This window comes from Staurois parvus, unplaced genomic scaffold (assembly GCF_062004578.1).
Source record: "Staurois parvus isolate SC_StPar_1 unplaced genomic scaffold, SC_StPar_1.0 ptg001328l, whole genome shotgun sequence".
Lineage (NCBI taxonomy): Eukaryota > Metazoa > Chordata > Amphibia > Anura > Ranidae > Staurois > Staurois parvus.
The window spans coordinates 6,043,183-6,066,825 of NW_028319124.1; the positions used below are offsets into that span (position 1 = coordinate 6,043,183).

At 40.6% G+C, this 23,643-nt stretch overlaps 1 protein-coding gene across 5 annotated transcripts in view; it reads left to right on the top strand.

Annotated features, from left to right (window-relative positions):
* NSD3 (nuclear receptor binding SET domain protein 3) overlaps positions 1-23,643 on the top strand; it is a 192,758-nt gene that overhangs the window by 101,949 nt on the left and 67,166 nt on the right. For all 5 annotated transcript variants that reach the window (XM_089661313.1, XM_089661314.1, XM_089661315.1 and 2 more), the window contains exons 8-13: positions 140-185; positions 494-624; positions 1,625-1,744; positions 5,940-6,066; positions 11,459-11,656; positions 16,477-16,650. In XM_089661313.1, the coding sequence (XP_089517439.1) occupies positions 140-185; positions 494-624; positions 1,625-1,744; positions 5,940-6,066; positions 11,459-11,656; positions 16,477-16,650 (796 nt within the window). The remainder of the gene's footprint in view (positions 1-139; positions 186-493; positions 625-1,624; positions 1,745-5,939; positions 6,067-11,458; positions 11,657-16,476; positions 16,651-23,643) is intronic.

A 23,643-nucleotide genomic window follows, 5' to 3' on the forward strand; every position in this document is an offset into this window, starting at 1 on the left:
TTAAAATGAAAGAGTATGCTGGGACCAAACTCCCTTAAGTTTATGTTAAATTATCTAATTTAAAGTTTATTTTAAAGACAACCAAAGGTATACATGCTGTTTTTTGTATTAGTTTATTCTTGTCTGTTTTCATGGACAGGTGGAAGACACCCCTCTAACAGCGGTACAGATTGGGTTGCAGAAAGGTGAGTCTGTCTGACAATGGAGCTGCTGTCTACAATGTCCACTGCAGACCAGTAGCATCATACCCCAATGTTCAGGTCTTTAAATTAGTTACACTGCACTGATAGAATTGTGTCTAGAGTGTCCCTAGTGCAAGCATACTAGCCGACACGCGGTGCTCTGAATTTATACACTTTTTAAATTATTACCTCTAGAAGGTACAAAAATCACTTAGCATTCACTTTTACCACATGTCTGCATCTACCATCATTGAAACTAATGGTACTTACCACGTGGTGTGTTTGTGAATCCTGACGCTCCTTGTTTCAAGGGGCCAGTGAGATCTCTGATGCATGCAAGCCCCTGAAGAAGAGAAGCCGTGCCTCCACCGATGTGGAGCTTGCAAATTCCTCCTACCGTGATGCTTCAGACTCTGACTCCCGTGGCCTAAACGATGCACAGGTGAGTTCCCCGTCTTACTTGTACCTCATAGATTGCAAAAGTAACCTACAGAAGCCTATTTTGGCCCGTCTTTCCTGAAAATGTGTTAGACATTCCAGGCAAACAGAGAGACAGTGCAGAATTGCTGGGTTAGCATTCATTAGTAAAAATTCCTAAGCATAATATATGCACTCCAATAATGTCCATATTCAAGTTGTTTGAATGATGTCCTTAAAGTAGAGCTGTTGCTAGATAATACACATTCAAAGATTAACATATTCTTAACAAGCAGTAAATGAGCTTTAAAACAAGCACTCACTGATCTCTGTAGCTTAAGGCGCTCTGAGGTAATTCATCCTTAAATTTTACAGCAAAAACTTGCCAGTTCTTCATTGTGAAAAAGTGAATCAGACTTTATGGGAACTTCAGATGTTGCTGAAGTAAAATAGGCAGTTATGACCTAGCACTTTATGCTGCCTTCTTTCTGGTAAAGATGTTACAGTGAGTTGCTGTACTTTGCACTTTCACCTGGCTCTTTGTCCTGCCTTAATGAATAAGCTGGTATAATTCTCTTTACATAGCTTTGTAATTAAAGAGCAGCACTCCCTCCAAAATCCAGGCCATGAGGAGGAAAATATCCAACTAAATGAGCTCTGATGGCAAACATGGGTCTATATGAGAGAGTAGCAAGCATGGTGATTGCTTGATGGGGAAGTGCCAATGTTTTATTCAAAAAAATGTAAGAAATAGAACCTTTTGTGTTTTGCATTTTGTGTGCATGTATTGTTCACAAAAACTAGATTAAAGACAAGTGAGGGAAAAAAAACTGCAACTAGCCAGATTCTTATCATAGCATGCCGCAAGAAATGTCATTGACATGGCTAACTACTCTAATTATTATATAGACAGCTTTTTATTGGTGATCTAGTCCCAAATGTCCCTGTTTGTTTCTACATTTACTACATGTACACATATGAGCTGTGGATTATGCTTTCTGTAATGCCTGGTCTTCTGAACACAGATCTGCTTTGATAAGCAACCGGACAGCCCATCGGCCAATGCAGACGCGGATGCCTCTGATGTTCAGTCTGTAGATTCCAGTGTATCTCGGTGGTCAAGCAAGAGAGACACAGTGTGCCAGGTATGTATGGAAGCTGCTTGGTTTGTAAGGAATCACATAATACGTGGAATTAAAGTCCTACAAAGAGCTAACAGCGTTTCCCAAACTGGGAGACCACTTACAAAATATGTGTACCTCTTCTGTCTACAACAAGACAGGTGAAATATTTATTTCTTCTTTTTAAAAACACAGTGCTTTGTCTTTACTGGGATTTTTTGTAGCGCTCCCACTGCTGTATAAGCAGCAGGAGCTCATCAAGATGTGGATTACCACTGCTGTACAGGCAGTGGATTACTATTCTAAGTGAATAATTGCTGAAACACATTTCTGTTGGTTATATAAACCCTTCTTTAAAGGAAATAAAAATTGTTTAAGGCTCAATTACACATAAGAATTTACATTGCTTTTTCTTTTCACGCAGGTCTTGGCACCTGTGCTCATTCGTTTGCTATGCTCAACACACATACATGCACAAAAAACGTACCTGATCTTTTTTCTCAAGGCAACACAACACAGTGTGTGCATTATCAATAGATAGCACTGCTCCAGCACTCCCACACTTGGCCCCATTATTCCAACCTTGAGTGCCAAATCCTCTATAGGCTTTGTCTCACACAACAAACATAAGCAAGCAAAGTACGTGAGGGCAGGGGCGTATTTACCACAAGGCAAACAAGGCATTTGCCTAGGGCGGCATTTTTTAGCAGTGCCCCCCTGAAGAAAAGACAAATGCTGCATGGGGACCAGGTGAGATCCCTGAGAGGCTGTGGGCTGCTTGATGGTGTACGCAGAGCCCAAATGGGCTAGAGTCACCGGGGGGGGGGGGGGGGGGGGGTGCCGCTGTTAGTGGAAGGCTCTCTTGGGTGGGGGGGATGGGGCGGTGGTGTTGTTGGTCACTGTCAGGCTCTCTCCGCCAGAGATAGATGGGGGTGTCCAATTTTTGTGTTGCCTAGGGCAGCACAAAACCTAAATACACCACTGGGTGAGGGCTAAGCGCTGGTGATCCATCAGCCTTCAAAGTAGCAATATTAGAACAAGCAGAAATGATACTCCCCCTGCTGTCTTCCTATGACTTGTTTTGTCCACTGATGGAGCTCAATTGTAGAGTTATGGTTAAGCCCCACTGGGGGGGGGGGGCAAAAGTCAGAGGAAGCTAGCAGGGTGAGCATCCTCTCTCTTGTTCCTGTAAAACTATTTTGAGGACTGACAAATGATTGGTGTGCAGCCCCCATTTCTTTATTTTCTTGCATGCTTTTTCTAATGTTTGGATAGATTATATATATATATATATATATGCATGTGTGTCTATGACAAGTGAGTTCAAAGTAAGCATATGATGAAAAATGCATAAGCAGTGGATACCTCCTGTGAATACCATATGTCAACACAATCTTTAGATATGATATATAACCAGTTGAAAAAGATACATTACAAGAAATAGGCTGATATACTTTTTTTTTTGCGAAAAAAGCTCTTTGAGGCTTCCTTTAGTGCTTCTTACATAATGAAAATCTCAGGCCTTTAGTCATGTGGTCTGTGTTGAAATGGAGGAGCAGAGTTAGGATTGTCTGTACCTTCCCTCAGCCAAAGCTTTTTAAATTCCCTGACCTGACCAGGAGGAAACAGAGCAGCCTGTTTTTCAGGAAAAATATGTCAGTTTTTGTGTAATCCTTATCTACCTCAGCACCATTTTTAGCATAGATTTAAGATTATATTTATGGATAAGTCTGCTTTAGTTATTTTATTGATTCATCAATTCACTAACAGTAACTAAGTAAATTCTTAAATCCCTGGCCTCTGGTAGAGTTGTCGCAGCTGAAAAACCTTTTTAGCATCTGACTCACTTCAGGGAGAGAAAAAAATGAAAAAATGCTCCCTTTAAACCAAGGAGTTAATACTGTTCCTGCCCTGGCACTTGCAACGCAGATCTTCAGTTTTTTGAATAGCTATGGTGACATAAGAATCCCCAAATATATTGGATATCTGGTCACCCACTGTGTTCTGTGGTTCCATCTGCCAACTGCTACATCACTTAAAGTTTTACTAAACCCACAACAGTAAAATCAGTCTGTATATGCAGTAGAACATGCTTGTTATACTCACTGCTTTAGAGAGGGTGCATGTGATTGGCACAGGGCCAAGCAGCACTGTCCAGGCAGAGGGTCAGGGGTCATGCAGCCCCATAGGACAGTCGGAGGAGAATGAAAACTCCTCCTACAAGCTTTAAACAGTGCTCAGCTGGACACTGATAGAAGTCACAAGACTGCTGATGAGAAAACGTATTTAGCAATTAATATTTACTAAATTATTGCATTTACATGTTTTTTGTACTGTGGAAGACCAGATATAGTTAATGCAGGGTCCTGAGTTTAGTAGCACTTTAAGCCCACAAGATAGAAGGAGTGGGCGGTATGACAGGTAAGTATTAAAGCAAAACTTTGGGCACTTAATAAATGCTAACAATTTGGCCTCCTTCTCTCTCGTTATGCAGAATATAAAACGTGTCTTATGAAAAGGTGATCTAACAGAGTATTGCTTACCTTAGTCCTTGGTAGTGCAGCAGCTGGCCCTGCCATTCTCTTCTCCCTCACCCCTAAATATCAGCAGGTACTTTAATGTCATCACGTACAATGCAGAATCAGCTGTGGTCTCTGGCCCTGCACTGTGCGTAATGACCTGAGCAATAGGGATGGCGACAGGACTGGTCACAGACTAGTAAAAAGAGAGAGTTCAGGGGACCATTCATCAATACAGGGAGCATTGAGGGATAAATCTGTGGGAATCTGACATAAGGTAAGTTTCCGTCAAAGTTTGATTGTCTTCTTGACAAAACAGAAGGCCACATTTTTATGACGCATTAAATGCCAGAGTTGAGCTTTAACTCTTTCTTTACAAGTTTTTTTTTTCACTGTTTGGTGGCAAAGTTGGTTTAATATAAAGTTTCCACATTTATATCGTTGTTTGTTCATTGAGTTCCAGTTAATAGTCTCCATCTCAGTCTATAAAAAACAGATTTAAAGTAGAACTATAGGCAAAACTTTTTTTTTCATTCTGGATAGAGCAAAAAAGTAAAAAGAAAAAACAACAAAAAAACCCAACCCCACCCCCACAAAAAAATGGGCAGACTCGATGGACCACTCAGTGTTTTTCTGCCGTCACTTTTCTTTGTTTCTAAGGGAGGGTTATAACCCCTATCAGATTTTTTTTCATCATCTGTGTCCCATAGCAGAGATGTACCTTCACTTCCTGACCCATAGCCAAACAGGAAGTGAGAGAAAATCCCTCCAAATTAAGGGATTTCCTTGGGGACCCCCAGGTCACTAGAACTAGTGTCCCCATTGGAAGATTCCTCCACTATTACTTTTCTGGGGACAGCCCAAAAATGTGGGGTTTTCTGTTACTTAAAAACTGACAAGCGTTCTAATCCCTCTCCGCTCTATATAAAACTAAAAAAGAAAGTTTTGCCTTTAGTTATACTTTAATTAGTGTCTGTTCACCATGAAAGTGAAGGTGGCTTTTCGTCCGACCCAAAAACATGCCCAGCAAAATAACTGACACAAATTCACCTATCCTTTTCCAAACAACCCTATATGTAGGGATAATTCTATGCCTTGTGGAAAAAAATGCTGTATGTTAGTACAGGTTTATGGCATCTTAAAGTGGTTCTAAAGCAAGAAATGCATTGAAGTAAAAAATGTTTAGGAAGCAGTTTTCCCCCTCACCCCCTTATACTTATCTGCCTGTCTCTCCCTTCTCCCTGCTGTCACAGGCTTGGGTGAGAGCTGTGGGAGCCTTTGGATCCCGCTGCTGTTAATCAAATTCTGAGGGGGGAGGCAGGGCCAAGACATGAGCTGTGTGTGTCAATAGATTCAGGCATCGCAGCTCGGGAGTAAGCCCACAGGAGTGCTCCCATAACAAGCAGCTTGCTATGGGGGTACACCAAGAAGAGCCAGGAGTGCCGGCAAGGGGATCCAAGAAGGGGAGGATCGGGGCCACTCTGTGCAATTCCATTGCACAAAGCAGGTAAGTATAAGCCTGTTTGTCATCTAAAAAGAATAAAAAAAAATTGAGTTCACACTTACTTTAAATAAAAGCATAGGTAAATACTGTACAATGAAGTATGAATTGTTGTGTGTATTCACTTTTGTCTATGCAGTATACCTTTTAAATCTTGATGGCAGACCTAGCAGAAGTAACCTAAAAATAACCTTTCCAGATCTGTGAAAGTTTTGGGGAGTCGCTGGTGTCTTGCGATGGGGACTGCTCTCGTCTCTTCCATCTTGAGTGTCTGGGCATGGATGCACTGCCAGATGGGAAATTTATCTGCATGGAGTGCAAAACTGGTATGTCCATATCTCTGACCCTGTCTTAAAGTGATATCAACACTGCTAAATACACAGTAGAAATAGACATGGTTATAGTTTATTGTTTCACTGCCATAACATTTCTACATTTTTTTCTAATCTTGTGATTTACACACCTCTGCCACACTGCACATCCATGAAAATTACTTATATTTTATATTTATTTTTGACTTTTTTGTTTTACACACAATTATACATGTCAAAGGAGTCCCAGAACACTATGAGTTATCTAAAACAAGAGCACAACAGAAACTGTCTGCCTTTGGACTTTCTCTGTCTGATTGAAACCTTGATCAGAGGAAGGAAAATTGCTGCTCTTGTTCCTTTACTTGTGTTTGTAAATTTTAGCTTGAGCTATTGAGCTCTGTAAAAACAGGCTTTTTTTTCAACAGGAAATAAACACAGAAAATATGCGAAAAGTCACCTAAAGTGCTACATGCTGCCTTTAAAAATATAAAATATTCATTTGTAATATTTTAGATTTATCTGTCCAAAAAGAATACATTTGTTTTTTTCTTGGTCTTACCATTGTAACAACTCATTATACATTCCCTTTAAACAAAGTTTGTATATCATTTGAAAGTCCTTTATCAGGGGGATGCTTCATATTATGCTTAGAGTCATGCTATAAAGTTGATTCTTTTTGTTTGTTTTCTTAATTTTTTTTATTGCTTTGAAGAAAGAACTCTTGTAATTAAAGCAGACCCTCCCCCTTCAGCTCTAACACAAACGTAATCTCCAACATCCAAAAAGTTACCTAGCAAACACATGAAGAATTTGATTTTTAATTGCCTTATTAACTTCTTCCCACCCGGCCTATTTTACAATGATGGTCGAGTGAGAGCCCTTTTATCCTGGGAGGACGTCATATGACGTCCTCCCAGTAACGCACATCACACGCGCCCCACGGGCATGATCTGTCACCGGCTGTGTCCATGGTACATATCACTACACCAACCCTCTGCCAGTATCATGTGATCGCTGTGACCAATCACAGCAGATCACATGACAGTTGTAAACAATGTATGGCTTCCTTTCATGCTTACAACTGTGCTGCGAGCTGTGATTGGTCACAGTGATCACATGTACATCTGTAGCAGCCCATCTGTAGCATGTGATCAGCTATGGCCAATCACAACTGATCACTACAAAAACTACTGAATGAATCAGTTTCATTCAGTAAAAATGCTTGTTTATACCAATGTAATTTGTTGGTATAAACAATCATAAAGTGTAGAAAAAAAAATTCTGATCGCTTGCCCAGAGTAGTGCAATGGTAAAATTATATTACTCAGGTCACAGGAGTAGAAAAATAATTTTTTTTTTTTACATGCTGTTGCCTGTCAGTGTCCCTGATCACCGCCACGCCAGTCATATGATGATGCTGTACTGAATTGGTGATAGTATATGAAAAAAAAAGTTGTGAAATTTTTTTTTTTATTTCCTAACTTTCCACAAAATTATGAGAAAAAAATAACAACTTAAAAAAACTCACCATGCCTATTACTAAATACCTCAGACTGTCTACTTTCCAAAAAGCGGTCATTTTAGGGGTATTTGTACTGTCCTGGTGTTTTTGACCCTCAAGAAATGAGATCAGCCATCAGTACATCAGGATTTATCAATTTTTGATATGTACCATAGTTTGTGGAGTCTATAACTTTTCTACCAACTAAATAATAAACACAGATTTGGGTTAGTTTCTCCAAAGACATGAAGCAGAATACATTTTGGCCTACATTTGTGTAGAAAGATTATTTATTTGCAAACTGTTGTAACAGAAATGAGAATAACTTATTTTTTCATTTATAGTGCAAAAACTAAAAAACCCAGTGGTGAATAAATACCACCAAAAGAAATCTCTATTTGTGTGAAAAAAATGATAAAAATGTCATATTGGTGCAGTGTTGCATGACTGCGCAAATTGTCATTCAAAGTGTGACAGCGCTGAAAGCTGAACATTGGCCTGGGCAGGAAGGGGGTAAAAGTGCCCAGTAGGCAAGTGGTTAATGTGTGAATTTCCAAACCCAGTGCTCAATCCACCCAGAGGTGTAATTCCTGAAAAGCGTAACCTATGGGTAATATATCATTAAATGTATGTAGTGTGTCACTGTCACTGTTCCACTTCCAGGTGTGCACAAGTTTAAAGCATGACTTTTATATTTTCCCAAAAATTGGGTATTATAATTTGTTTGTGTGTACTGAATTTCATTAGTGTTTTTTTTCCGAAATATATGTGTTTGATAAACCATTGTGCAAATAGCATGTGACATAAAAAATTGCAAAAGCCACCATTTTATTCTCTAGGGCCTCTGCTTAAAAATATATAATGTTTGGTGGTTCTGAGTAATGTTTTAACAAAGAAAGGATGATTTTTATATATACAGTATATAAAAATGGATGTTAACCACTTGCCCTGCTAAGGATTTACCCCCCCCCCCTTCCTGACCAAGTCATTTTTTGCATTAAAGCGCTGCTTTACTTTAACTGACAATTGCACGGTTATGCAACGCTACACCCAAATTAAATTTACGTCCTTTTTTTCCCACGAATTGAGCTTTCTTTCGGTGATATTTGATCGCCTGTGCGGTTTTTATTTTTTGCGCTATAGAAAAAAAAAAAGACTGACAATTTTGAGAAAAAACTATATTTTTGACTTTTTGCTATTAAGCATATCCAGTAAAAAAAACTAAAAAAAAAAACAATTTTTGTCATAAATTTAGGACAAAATATATTCTGCTACATGTCTTTACTAAAACAAATCCCAATACGTGTAAATTAATTGGTTTAAGTGAAAGTTATATCGTTTACACATGGCGGTATATATACTGCAAATTTTTTTTTTAAGTTTTACTAGTAATGGCGGCGGTCAGTGACTTATAGCGGGACTGTGGTGGGCATTCTGACACTTGGAGAAACTGACTTGGTGTCACTGACATCCTAAGTGACACCAATACAGTGATCAGTGCTAAAAAAAAATACTGACACTGTACTGATAGCACTGGGCAGGAAGGGGTTAACATGAGGAGCGATCAAAGGGTTAACTATGTACTGGGTATGTTTTACTAGGGGGCTGTGTTTGTGCTTCACTCTAAGCACACTGCTTTTTATGGCTGTGCTGTGCACTACTATGGAAAGCAGTGTGCACGAGCTGACAGGGAGGAGAACTGTTTTGTTTGCCATCGGAGATCACCGGGCACCGGCGAGCAATCACCGGCCAGGACCCGGTGATTGAGAGCCGCGACAGCGAATGGCAGCGCGGGTAGGGCTCGAGCATGCCCCCTACCTGGAGATGCAAAATCACATATGTACAAGATTTTGTGCACCCGTGCCACCCCGTAGCAATATTTCTGCTATAGGGCGGACCGGAAACGGTTAACGTTTTAAAATGTGTGCCTACAAAACAGGTAGGGGGCGCGCGCGAGGCGCGCGCCCGCCCTACCTGTCCCGCGGGTGTCAGCAGCGGGTCTCCGCCGCTGGGTCACGGCCGGTTTTTACCGGCCGTTTTCCCGCGATGAGCGGTGAACACTGACACAGAGCAGGGCTGCATTGTTTACACACAGCCTGCTCTGTGACAGTTCGCCGCCAAGCTGTAGAGGGAGAGAACAGTTTCTCTCCCTCAATCAGCTCCCCCCTCCCCCCCCCCGTCCAGTACACCCCCACCCCCTAGTAAAACACTCCCCTCACACACTAAACTCTAAAAATGTTAACCCCTTCCTCCCCAGTGACATTAGTACAGTTTCAGTGGTTTTTTTTCACTGATCACTGTATTGGTGTCACTGACATGTCAGTGACCCCAAGTCAGCTCCCCCCCCAGTGTCAAAATGTCCGCCGCAGTCCCGCCATAAGTCGCTGGTCGCTGTCAAATGTCGCTGATTGCCGCCATATGTCGCTGATCGGCGCCATTCTTAGTATAAATAAAAATTAAAAATTCCAGTATCTTTCCCGCCATTTGTAAACGCTATAACTTTCACGTAAACCAATTAATTTACACGTATTGGGGTTTTTTTTTAGCAAAGACATGTCGCGGAATGCATTTTGGCAGAAATTTATGACTAAATTTGATTTTTGCATTTTTTTTTTACTGGAAATGTTTTATAGCAAAAAGTCCAAAATATTGTTTTTTTTTCCTCAAAATTGTCAGCCTTTTTTTTTATAGCGCAAAAAATAAAAACCGCACAGGCGATCAAATACCACCGAAAGAAAGCTCAATTTGTGGGGAAAAAAAGGATGTAAATTTCATTTATGTACCGTATTGCATGACCACGCAATTGTCCGTTAAACTAGCGCAGCGCTGTATAGCAGAAAAATGGCGTAAATTGCAGTATCTATACCATAGTTTGTAGACGCTCTAACTTCCACACAAAGAAATCAATATACACTTGTTGGGATTTTTTTTACCAAAAACATGTAGCAGAATACATTTTGGCCTAAATTTATAACCAACTTTGAGTTTACTATATATTTTTTATAGCTGAAAGTAAAAAATATTGTTTTTCTTCAAAATTTTTGGCCTTTTTTGTTTATAGCGTGAAAAATAAAAAGCGCACAGGTGATCAAATACCACCAAAAGAAAGCTCTATTTGTGTGAAAAAAAGGACGTAAATTTCGTTTGGGTGCAGCATTGCATGACCGCGCAATTATCAGTTGAATTAGTGCAGCGCCAAGTAGCAAAAAGAGGCCTGGTATTAAGGGGGGTAAATCCTCAGGAGGGCAAGTGGTTAATGGATGTATACAGATGATCATCCGTTTACATCCGCTAGTCCATAGATATACATAGGTTTCCATTTTTCATCTGTAAATGGACAGATGAAAAATGGACATACAGAACGCCTGTGTGAAAGCGACCATACTGTATAAGCTAACCTCACTTTAGGCTGAACTTCAGGCAAACTATAAATATGGATATATAAATGAGTGCTGTTTTGCCTGACTAAGAATGTTTATTTCTGTCATTTCATTTACTTATGTATTTCATTCATGTCTGTCAGATTTACACATCCCTTCCACACTGCACAGCTAGCAGACCTTTTCTTGACTTCATGTCATCTAGGTCTTGTCACTGCCCTAGCAGCAAACTCATGAGCCCAGCTTTCTGTCACTCTAAACTCTTCCTATCAGCATGTAGCTTGTTAGCCTGAGCATTGCAGCATAACTGTTTGCCTCCAAACTGTTTGCTGTTTCTGGCTTTTCCCAGACTGAGCTCTGAACTGGCGTATTTGTTGTTTGCCTGGAATTCAGTTTTTAAATCTTTTATGCCTATTATGCGAGGTTCACCTAAGGAAAAGTTTTTTTTTCTCAGCAACATTTGAAATGCTTGTTCCAGATGCTTCATGTACTGCCTTTAAATGTTTGTTTATGTTTTAAACAGGTCTCCACACTTGTTTCTCTTGCAAGATACCCAGTACCAGTGTCAAGCGCTGTTCTGTCCCTTCATGTGGAAAGTTTTACCATGAATCCTGTGCCCGCCAGTATTCAGCAACAGTCTTCGATTCAAAGGGTTTCCGGTGCCCACACCATTGCTGTACCTCTTGCAGTGCTGACAAGGACATGTTCAGAGCCTCCAAAGGTGAATTGAGGTTTATGGAGCATCTAGAGCCCTGCTGCCCAATTTTCAGCCCTTTGTTGCTTGCCACACAGCCCCAGCAGTCAGCAGTGGGTGTGTTGTTTTTGTAATGGGGCTGTAATAGTGTCTCTCATGTAACTTGTTCCCTATCTCTAACTCCTAAGGCATGTCTCCAACCACACCTCTAGTATGTTCACAGTTGCTGACCATTCACTCTAGTAAATCTGCAGTCTCTGACAGTCTTCTGTAGCATTATATATACATAATATGATGTGCAGCCCTTTGGTGATGTCAGGGGTCCCAGATGAGGCACCATATACCTCATAAATTGACAACCACTGTTCTAGAGTGTATTGCATTCCATGCGTAATATAAAGATTACAAAATTGCCTCTAAATTACCTAGGGGTCTATTTTGAAAATAAATGGCCAGACAAATGTCACAAGCATTTGGTCAGCTCTCACAGTATTCTACTTTACATTGATTTCCTGTGTTTGTCAACTCTATCTAGGGGCCATAATGCAGTATTTTCCTGATCGAGGTATTTCAAGAAAAATACTGCATTATGGCCATTGGATGGGGTTGAGAATCATAGGAAATCAACAGATTAACCAAAATATGGTCAGAATTTGTACTTTTATAGATGGACCCCCTTGTGAGTGTATGACCAGCTTATATGCCAGTTGACAGTTTGGCAGCCTTTGTCTGAAAAGCCTGCATGTTCCTTATGATCCCACACCATTACTTGATTCTAATGGATTCTTGCTATTTGACTAATTTTCTGCACGCATAACTTGTGCATAGATTTCTGGTACAGTTTAAAGTGTGTGTGTTTTATTATTATACAGGCATGCTCTAGGTCAGGGGTGTCTGTGACGATCGCAGCGTCAGACCCCAGCCCTTCTCACCAAACTCGTGACCGAAGGACTAGCCAATCTAAAACCGCGCTGTCACGTGCGTAACAATACCACGCCCAGCTGCACCCTGCACAACGATTTTCCAGCTAATGGACCACAATCGATGTACCTGCAGCCTGAGCGCGATTGTTACTGGGTCAAGTTAATTACGCAATTAACCCTTCACACTGCCACACCTCCTTTTTGTACAAAGAAAGAGGAAACTCGGCAATATCAGCTATAACACTATGATGTTTGAATAATCGTCGGTATACCACTTCACCGCAGGCAGCGATATACCGAAGTTTAAAACACACACACAGTAGCGCTTTTCAGAGGCAGGGGTTCTGAGTTTGCATTAAAGAGCTTTAGAAACAGTTCAACACTTTCAGAAAGTAAGATTTATTACTAAAAGGTCAAAAGGGTGCAATAAAAATATTTACAGAAAAAGATGTAGCCAATATATATTTAAATATACAGAAAGCGATAGATAAAGTACTTGCCAAAAGCCTTGGGTTAAGCAGCTTTCAAGTTTTCTGAGCAAAAAGGGCGTTTTCTCCCAAAGTTGGTTCCGATGTAAAAATAGGGAGAATTCTTCAATTTAGCTCAACTCAGCTTAGCTTAGCTTTTCTAGGAACTCCACAGGGTGTCTCCCTGACTCTGAGAACCAATCGCCTCATTTGGGGAGGGGGTTGTGTAGGCGGGGAGCTCATGCTTTTACCAAAGCCTTCACAAATTATACTATGGTCAATAACTTCCTAGGTACATATAACATTCTATCCACGAGTAGATTAATACCCAGAATCATCTGCTGAATGGTTAAATATGAAATATCTACTTTAATGGTTAAGGAGATATAATTTTCTGCTCTCCTGTGTATGTCAGATAGGGGGTGTAATACACCCGGCGACTTGTCTTACAGTGAGCCATCCGAATATGTGTTCCATGTTTGCGTAATTATTTCCTATTTGGAGATATAAAATTATATGGAAAACTGGGTTTTAAAATGTAAGTCTGTTTATATGACCACCTGGAATGTCTTTTGAAGCTCAGTGAGGGCCGGTTTATGGCTTGATGACCCCTTCTCCAGCATGGGTCTTGCAGACAGAGGGGCACCTAGCTAGTGTGGGATTTACAGCCCTGGAGCTCTCCCACTGGGGCCTGTTGCCTTTTGAACTCAGCAAACACACACAGACCACATTCCTGAGGGAAGGGGGAAATTGGAGGAGGAAGCCTGATTTGGGAGAGAGAGATGATACAAAATGGAAGATTCTTGACAAGATGGATGGCCGCGTCCATCTGTGTGCACGATTGCTACAGTGTCAAACTCAATTTTATGGCGGCCCGCATCAGCATTATGGTTGCCCTCAAAGGGCTGGTTGTATCTGTAACACTAGATGTCCAGAGCACCCCTGCCTCCCTTACATCACAGTGCACTCCCTTTACCTTGTGCTGCTGCCAGGAAGAAGCTGGAGGCAGAGCTGGGAAGCAGAAAGTGCAGGGTCTGGAAGAGGATCAAAGGAGGGCTGGAGTCAGTTACTGAAGTCTGCAGGGGAGTTGGAGACAAGGAGGTGCTGCGGTGTGCAGGATCTGTAGGAGGAGTTCTGTCCTCCTCCCTGCTGCCAATTGCTGAGACCAAGGGTGGGAGGTTGCAGAAATGAGCCTCTCTGTGGCTGCATGGAGAATAGCAGGATCTGACAGAGGAGATCTTTCCTCTTCTCCTCTTCTCTTCCTTTGACTGCTGAGACAAGGTAAAGGCGATGGAGTGCCACAGCTGCAGGAGAGGTCTGAGGGCCACATGAAATGGCCTAGAGGGCCGGATTTGGTCCTCGGGCCTTGTGTTTGACACCTGTGTTCTAGGTGGTTCCAGCAACATTTGCCATCCTGCGTTCTTCCAGACCCAGAACACATTTGCTGCCAACATTCGATGCATACACACAGGCTAAGTTTCACACCTTGCATAAAACACACTATGAAATGCCCTGGTGTATGTGCTGATTATATTCAGGGATGTTGGATTAGGTAGGTATGTGACACTTCAGGCTTTGTTTTTATTTATTTTGTATCATAGAACGTGCAGCAGAAAAAATCTGATTTTTTTGAGCTAGAGAAAGGAATCCTAGCAGGAGTGATTTAAAGTGACAGTCCAGTCTAAACTTAAACCTGCTCCCACCCGCATTCTAAGCCCTCTACTAACTACCCTGTAGAAGAAAGATGTGTGTACTTACCTATTCTGTGGGTGCTTCGGTCCAGTCATGTCATCTCCCCAGCGGCTAGCTTTAGTGAAGAGGCGAGATCTCCAAGTACGGCTGCAATGCCTATGTTGTGACATCACCCATAGGCTTACCATGAGGCATCAGTTGTCAGCTGTCCCTCCTCTACCCTGAAGCTGGTGCTGGGAGTTGATCATGTGACTGGACCAGAGCACCCAGGGTATAGGTGATTATAGACATCTTTCCTCTACAGGGAAGTTAGTATAGGACTTAAAATGGGGGTGGGAGCCATTTAGATAGGATTTGAATGGACTTCTACTTTATCTAGCCAACTCCAACTGAAATATCAGTTTTGGTTAACTGAAAATACATTCTTTGAAAATTCTATTGGATATTCAAATGTGTGTAGCAGAGTATAAAGTATTTTGGTATGTTTAAAAAAATCTTGTCTAATTTGTTAATACATATACAGTATACTATGTATAATATATAGAGGCGGTACTATTCACACATCATGTATGCATGCTGTGCTTCCTGTTTTGTGATGCTGCACCAATAGCTGGGCTTAATTGCTCTGCTTTCTCAGTCCAACTTTCTTAAGTTGCTTGGAAAAAGGGGAGTTTATTTACTAAAGCTGGAGAGTGCAAAAATCAGGCTCACTTCTGCATAGAAACCAATCAGCTTTTAACCTCCGCTTGTTCAGTTAAGCTTTGGCAGTAAAACCTGGAGACTGATTGGTTTCTTTGCAGAAGTGAGCCTGATTTGGCACTCTCCAGCTTTAGTAAATAAATCCCAGTGCACCTCCTATGCGGCTTGCTATGTATTTTCCAGTTTTTCTGTTGGAATTTAGAGTTTCTGATGCATATAAACAGTAGTTAGAAACTTGACAACTCTTTTAATAAAATATATTCATGAAGTATAGTCCATCAAGAATTTAAAATGTGAAACTCACATCAGAAATTACTCAAATAGTTGATAACCTAAAATATGTATATTCATTGTACCCTTTAAAAAAATGTATACTCATTGAAAATGCACAGCTATTTTTTTAAAGGCATTGTACACTTTTAAATGATTCAAATGTTTTAACTGGGTGTTAGTGTAATTATATGCCCTGTGTAGTATGTTCACCTTACCTTTTAATGATGAGCTCACATTTAGTGGCAACAGGTTGTAGTGTCATGGCTGATCGATCCCCTTATTTCCCTTGCATTGCTGCAGCTAGCTAAGGGACAGGACAACTTCCTTTGATCACACAGCATCCGATGCATGCCTAGTCACCCCCTCTGAGTTGCATCATAAATGTAGGAATGCTAATGTGATGAAACATATCATCTCCAAACTGAAAGTGAGCTCTGTGTGTGTCTGTGACCTAGCTCTGCCTGCTTGTGTCTGTCAGATATAATTACTGTGTAGCTTCCACCTACACTGAGAGACCCAGGGACTGTGGGATATGTAGTTTATTTCAGTAAGTGTCAGGTCCCACACTATAGACAGAGGTTATGCATCAACCTGTGTAATGCCATCATGAGTATTCATTGTTGGGGGGAAGGGCAATAAAGCACACCTACATGGGCAAAGTATATGTTTGCGTTAGGAAGCACAAGCGGCTGTAACCTTTATACTGTAATTAAATTATATACAGCTATTTCACTTTAGGAGTAGCTGTAGAAAGCATACATATGAGGTTTTCATTGTGACTTTCTGTTTGCAGGGCGCATGTTACGCTGTGTACGATGCCCAGTGGCATATCACAGTGGAGACAACTGTGTGGCTGCAGGCAGCCTCATCCTCACTGGTAATCTCATCATTTGCAGCAACCATTCCAAGCGCAGTGGTCACTCTTCCTGTGCTGTCAACGTGAGCTTCTGCTTCGTTTGTGCTCGAGGTAAGCAATGTGATTTGTGTGATGATTTTCACTATGTAGTTTCTGGTTAATATCAGATTAACGAGTATAAATTTGGCTAATGCACTGCAACATAGCCACGTGCATAACTTAAAATCTGCTGGGTGGAAAACTGTGGCAGACGTGTTGCCAAACACAGTATTTTTACATATGTAAACAGTAGCTCAGAGTGAATGATAAACTAGGAATGGGAGAAGAAAGGAAAGAAAATTTAGCCAAAGGAAATATCTACCTCTGGGGATGAGCAAAATGCATCTCTGAGGGAAGGCAAGGGTAATAGAGATATAGGAGTGTAACCCACCAGGGAGGGAAATATGGAGAGATGGCCTCAGGTGTATGCCTTCAGGGTTACAACCTCTATTGGGTTAATATATCTTTCAGTGTCCCTTTTGGGGAAATCTCACTGTGGACAGGATGAGATTTTCAGCAGTAACATAAATTGCAATAGAATGCTGACAAGTTTGTACACTTCCCCCACTATATTATTGTGTTGTTCCCTTGTTGGAGAGATGTCCCTTCAGGGAATGAGGCAAATCTTCCTTTTGGGGAGGGCTCTTGGGGACAGGATACAAACATGTTTGAACTCTTCCCCATTCTATCAAAAGCTAAATAGAAAGTATTGGCTGGCATTACACTTTAACCTTGAATATGTCAAGGACTGAGTAAAGCCTGAGCACTCATCTGAAATTTGCACTGAACAGGATCTATTGTTAAGGGAAATGCTGCCATAGCTACTGCCTGAACAGTTCTTTATGGCATCTAATGTCTTTCCATTGATCTTGTTTTCCAAGGACATTCGTTTTAGCATGGGGACAGACAACAATAGGAGTAAATAGGGAAACCATACAAACAGTGCAGATAACTAAGTCTTTATTTTCTGCAGTGCTGATGTTCATTATGCAAGATGCAGTAACCCATAACTTCTCATTAGAGGTCTTTTGTTTCTTTTTTAGTGAGGTATGATTGCTGTGGGTTTCTGAATTTTGTACATCATCATTGCTACATATAATACCTTACTGAACAGATCTAGTAATTCTGAAGTTGTTATCTATGTAGTTCAGAAACGTAGCACTGTCCGGATGTTGGGATTTGTAGATCCTTATATCGTACTCAAAGAATTGTATTTTCATCACAGTTGGATGGCCCATAACCAAGACAGGAATTATACTTCCCTCCTTCTTATTCCAACTGTTTTGTTTGCTTTCCTTTTACCCCAGGCTAAAATCACAAGATCAGATTATATAGCCACACAAGACACACCGAGAGGTTTAAGGAGACAGTCTTCCCAGTCTACCTCAGTATACATAGACCAACTGGTTGAAGAGTAGGGCTGACGGTCAAAGTTTAATTGAACAAGCTGAAGTTAGAAGCTGATTGGCTACCATTTACAGCTGCACCCGATTTTTACATTCTCCAGTTTTACATTCTGCTGCTTAATGTTTACTAAGTGTATGGAGACATTAAGCAACATGATGTATGTTTGGCTGTGTGCTGCCCCTACTGTCTAAGGCCATGGCCTATACTGGCTGTACACATATCCAGCATAGCCCATAAATAACAGGTCTAGGTACAATCTAGTTCATGTCATAGTGTGATATTAACTACATGTACAGTGCATTCTACTTGCAATACCATAATGGAAATGCACAACAAAGATGTAAACAGCATCAAACACCCAAAAAACGTAGATAAGAACTGTACCCCTAAAAATATTGGTACAGACCTTTCGTCTGTCTCATCATGTCTTTTAGGCACAGTTTAATATGCATTACAGTGTGCCTGAAATGCAGTATATTTTCTGTTGATGCTTGTGCTCTCTTCATGTACACTGTGGTGTTGATTTATTAAAACTGGAGGGCATACAAATCGGGTGCAGCTGTACATGGTAGCCAATCAGCTTCTAACTTCAGCTTGTTCAATTAAGCTTTGACAAAAAACCTGGAAGCTGCTTGGTTTCTATGGAGAGCTGCACCAGATTTTACACTCTCCAATTTTAGTAAATCAATCCCTATATGTCCAAACGTTTGTGGATGTCCTTCTAAATTACTGCATTCAGGTGTTTCCAGTGAAGGGTACTAATATTGCTCCCACCACAAAGATATTTTAAACAGCTGTGTTCCCTCAACCTTGTGGAAACAGTTTAGGGGAAGGTTATTTTCTTTTCCAGCATGACTGCCCCCTATGCACAAAGCCAGTTACATAAACACATGGTATGACAAGTTTGGTGTGAAGGAACTTGGGAGTAGCCTGCACAAAGCCCTGCTTCAGGGCTGAATTGGAACACTAATTTTGAGCCAGGTCTTATCACACAGCATCTGTACCTGATCTCACAATTGCTCTTTTGGGTGAATGTGAAGACATTCCCACATGTGTCCACAAACTTTAAGCCATATAGTGTAGTAGCATCAACAACTCTCTACTGCCCCGACCACCATTGTAAACAACAATTGGAGCTCCAGGTCTGTATGCAGCACATTCATGCTTTTTAGCATGAAATGTTACTAGTTAGTTGTGCTGCAGTACCATCTGCCAGCGGGTGGCGCTGCAACATAACTCTATATTAAATCTTAATCTAAGAAACTGGGGGTGGAGACATCCAATCCTAATTAGACAGATTCACAAAACAAATTGGGGATCACCACTTTTCTAGTACATCCTACTTAATGAATTAATTAACTGGACCATCAATGATATTTAATTATTAAACCCTTAGTGGAATCAGGCTAATAGCTAAACTTATCTAGGCTATGTGACCCATTTTGGATGAACTACAGCACCTTGTAATTTTCCCTTTTTTGGTAGGGGGTCACTAGGCTAGAACCCCATTAACTCCTCTCTCATCAGAGCTTCCAAAGGATCCTGTCTGTATTCTCTGTGGGTGGGTGCTTATAGAATAGCTGGGTGAAAGTGTCCTAAAGAAAGTCATCACCTTAATTTAGTATCCAGGTAACGTATTGAAATAAACATGGTCTAATTCTCTGCTGTACAGAAGAGGATGAAATCACTCCGCCTAAGTGTGGTATTTAATCAATGAGATCTTGAGCCTTATGAGTTGGGGAATCTTCCAAAACTGTTGAATATGATATTCATTTTGTTGAATGTGAAAATTGCTTGATCTAGCTTGATGAGAATGTTTTGCTTACTTAGAATTACTTATGTGTGTGTATTGCAAGTGTAATGGTGATAATAAGATTTATAGAAGACCCTAGCAACAAATGTTCAAGAATGTGTTAAATTCCCTGACCAGATGAAGCCTCTAGATTACTTTGTTCTCATTTATTCATATTCCATTCATCGTTTTTCTTTGTTTCCTCAAACTCATTACTCATAACAATGTGCTTTGCAAACTGCAAATACACGTGATATTAACCATGAATCAGAATGAAGCCCGCGCATGGATCACATGAGCTACTTACGTCAGAACACAGAATGGTTCATTAAAGGTTCACGCAGAGGAGAACAGAACACAGAACAGGCCAACATCAGGACACTCTATTGTAGTATGTGCAAGGGAGGAGCTCTAAAATAGCCAGTTTCATCTCTTAGATATATAGTTATACTTCATAGAGAAATTCAACATTTTTTATAAATTTATTTGCAGTCAACTTCACCTTTTTTGAAATTGAGAATAAAAGTTCTATCCAAGATTAGTAATTCCTTTTTGGGTTGGGCATGATAGGATGCAATCTCCTAGTCTATTTGTGACAATCTACACACTACTTCTAAAGTATATCTAAAGCCAAAGCCTTTTTGTTTTGGGTATTTTGATGCAACCTCTCTATTTGTCTTGGTGACCATTGTTCTCCAGTGCATATAGAGATGGGAATATCCAAGGTTTGAGTTGTCACCAAAACATGAACAGAGGTCAAATCTTCCAGTTAGGACACTTGTTTGGTGACACCTCTCTAATTCCGTTTACTTTGGAGAAATTTTTCTCTCACTTCTTGTTGTGTCTATAGGTCAGAAAGTGAAGGGAAATTTCCATAGATGGGAAAAGAAACCCGCATAGGCTTTTATTCGTGTTGGATTTACATATTCCTCAAGTTTAGCAGCATTTTCACTAAATCATGGGTTGCCCAAAAGAGTTCCTCACACTCAATTTTCTTTGGAATGCAATGACCCACGTACTCTGCAGCTCTCCTTATATACATTGGCCAGGGCCTGGCAGGGTATCTGAATTAAAACATTTCTTCAAAGGATATCACCTTTTGAAACATCTTCTAACAATCTTATCTAATCTAACATTTTCCAATAATCTCTATGAACCAGTTTTCCTTTGTGATGTAGCCAGTCTGAGCTTTTCTTGAGGTAGACATTAGAAGGAATAATGCACACATTAGACACATAACCGTGCAGACATGACTGAATGTTTCATATAGCTTCTGGGATTTAATTATTTTAACTACTTAATATTTATTCACATTATGCATTTTACCTCCAGTATGGATATAACGTTAATTTCAGCTTGGAGATTCAAAATTAAGCCTTTTCTTTAAAGAGAACTGTAAACTTGTCAAATTACTTTATCCACTGACCAGAAAGCACTGCTGTCTATTTCACACATGAGCCTCAATTCACCAAGGTAAGGATGTTTCTTTTCAAAAAGTTGACAATCCAAGTGGAATTGAAAATTAAAGTCACGTGGCTGAAAATGAATATCCTTATCCTTTTGTTTGCTTTGTGTATTGAGCCTATTATATAGTCTATATTTTCTGGATGTAAATTGTATAATAGAGATTCCATATCAATGATGGACTGCATAGATGCAGCTTTCCTGGTGTTTTTGCCTTCTTGGCTAAAAGACTTTGGTAACAGAGACATCAGTGCAGCCAGGGCTGGTAAGTAAGGAGGTTGCTGATATCACAGAAACAGCATTCCAAGAAGTTTGGCCTATCTTATCAGCTTAGCATTGTGTCAGTATCAGATTGTACCCAGAAACACGGTGAGGCCGGACTGACATTTTACAATAGAAAATAACAGGTTACAATTTTTACTTAATTTACTGAATTTTGGGAGCAGTGTAGATTTTTCTGTATATGTGTAAATATATATATTTATCATTCATGGTAAACGTTAGCCCTTGGGGTATCTTGAAGCTGGACTAACCAGCCTTTGGCTCACTCACCTTTGCAGACTGTAAAAAAAAATGCTTTCATTTGAAATAACACAGTAAATAATTTCACTGTGTAAAAGTTCTGAACTAATCTAATGTCTGCAGCTGATGGCTCTCAGTTTATTGTGTGTGCTGATGAGGAAGGCTATATTCCAGGGTCTCTGGTCACACCAAAACATCATTGTCCAAAGTCATAACCAGGGGTGGACTGACAACTCATGGGGCCCCCGGGCAATAGGGGATCATGGGGCCCCTGTGTCCTTGCCCAAACTCAAAAAAGCTTATGAAAAAGGCACCAGGGGCATCTCATGGGGCCCCCTACTGACTGCGGGCCCTCGGGCAGTGCCCGAGTTTCCAAATGGTCAGTCCGCCCCTGGTCATAACTTTACCAAACAAATGATAATGATTATAGTAGGCTGTTGATAAACATTAACCAATTGTAGCGAGTTGAATGTAGGTGCAAAAACAGACTCCAAAAAGATCTCTTACTTGCAAGATGTTCCCTTTGCCTTTATAGTGTATGTAAAGCCAAAACTTTTTTTTTTTGTTTAGGTTTAGGTAGGTTTTAGGTAGAGTTGGGAAGGGTTAGATCCTCTTTCCTCTGTATCTAAGGCCTCATTCATATTATGCACCATGAAACAGGTTGCACACAATACAACACACACAGCTAAATTCAGAGGCAGGAATCTGTGTCCAACCATTATCATCTATCCCTAACCACAGAAAATCATTGGCTGTGTGAAAAAAGTGCAAATTGTCACAGACAGATGAGGCCGCCATCAGGCTATCATTGTATTGTATGAGCTCAGCAACCTCAACGTCTTGCACACACCTGTCATTTCATTGCAGGAACCTGCAGATTCTTGCCTATGGAATTAGAACTGTGTGATTGGAAATCCAAAATTTTACTGTCATCTCTAGAACAAGAGGTGAGGGAAAATCTTCCAATGTGAGTGTCAGTTCCAATGACAACCCTCTAAGAAGGGATCTTTTGAGAGGCTAATCATGTACATCTCCATCCAAAACCAAAAAATAATGATTTAGTTTTAGATATACTTGAATGGCCTTAACAAGTGCTTTCTATGTATTTGCAGCAATTTTACAGAAATAATTTTTTGATCATATATCATGGGCAGAGGGCCAGTATTCTGGAATGTTGGGTTATACCGTCATCTCAAGGAGACTTGAAAAGGGCAAAATAAAGCTTTAAGGACAGCCTTCTACTCACAAAATACATCAAGTTTTTGGTAGTGTCCTTAGCTAAATGGATTTATTATTGCTTTGAGAGAAACAAAACCTTTTTACTTTTTATCAAGATATTTTTTCTTCAATTGCTGCAAAGTCACTGAGGCTCATTTTTCACCATACCCTAACCCTGCCAAGAAGAAGGTGAGAGGCTAGCCATTCTCCGGGTACTCGATCCTGCGTTTGGTGCTTAAGTATGTGTTGAGTTAGCCACAGGGTACTGTACAGGTCCAGGGCCAAGGTAACTCCATCTGGTGGAACCCAGTCCCTGAAGACTCCTTAGTGAGAAAGCCCACCAGATGGGAGAAGACCAGTGAATAGGGCTTAACTCTTTGCCTTTCTGCCTTGAGGATGATGCAGGATGGAAGGCTGCTGTGATAAGTAGGGATCCTTGTCCATTAAAATCTAGGTGTACTGCTTTGGTCTTCTAGGAGTAAAACAACGGAGCACCATGTGCAAAACATTCAGTCGCAAACGAGGCAGCAGAAGAGGATTGTTTTTTTAATTTTAAATCTGCCACCTATTTTTGTTTGCCAGTTGTTTGACCCAAGCTCCCTCACTGAGCAATCTCCTTCTAAGTCAGGCACATGGCCCATGTGTGTGCCATTTTGGGACAG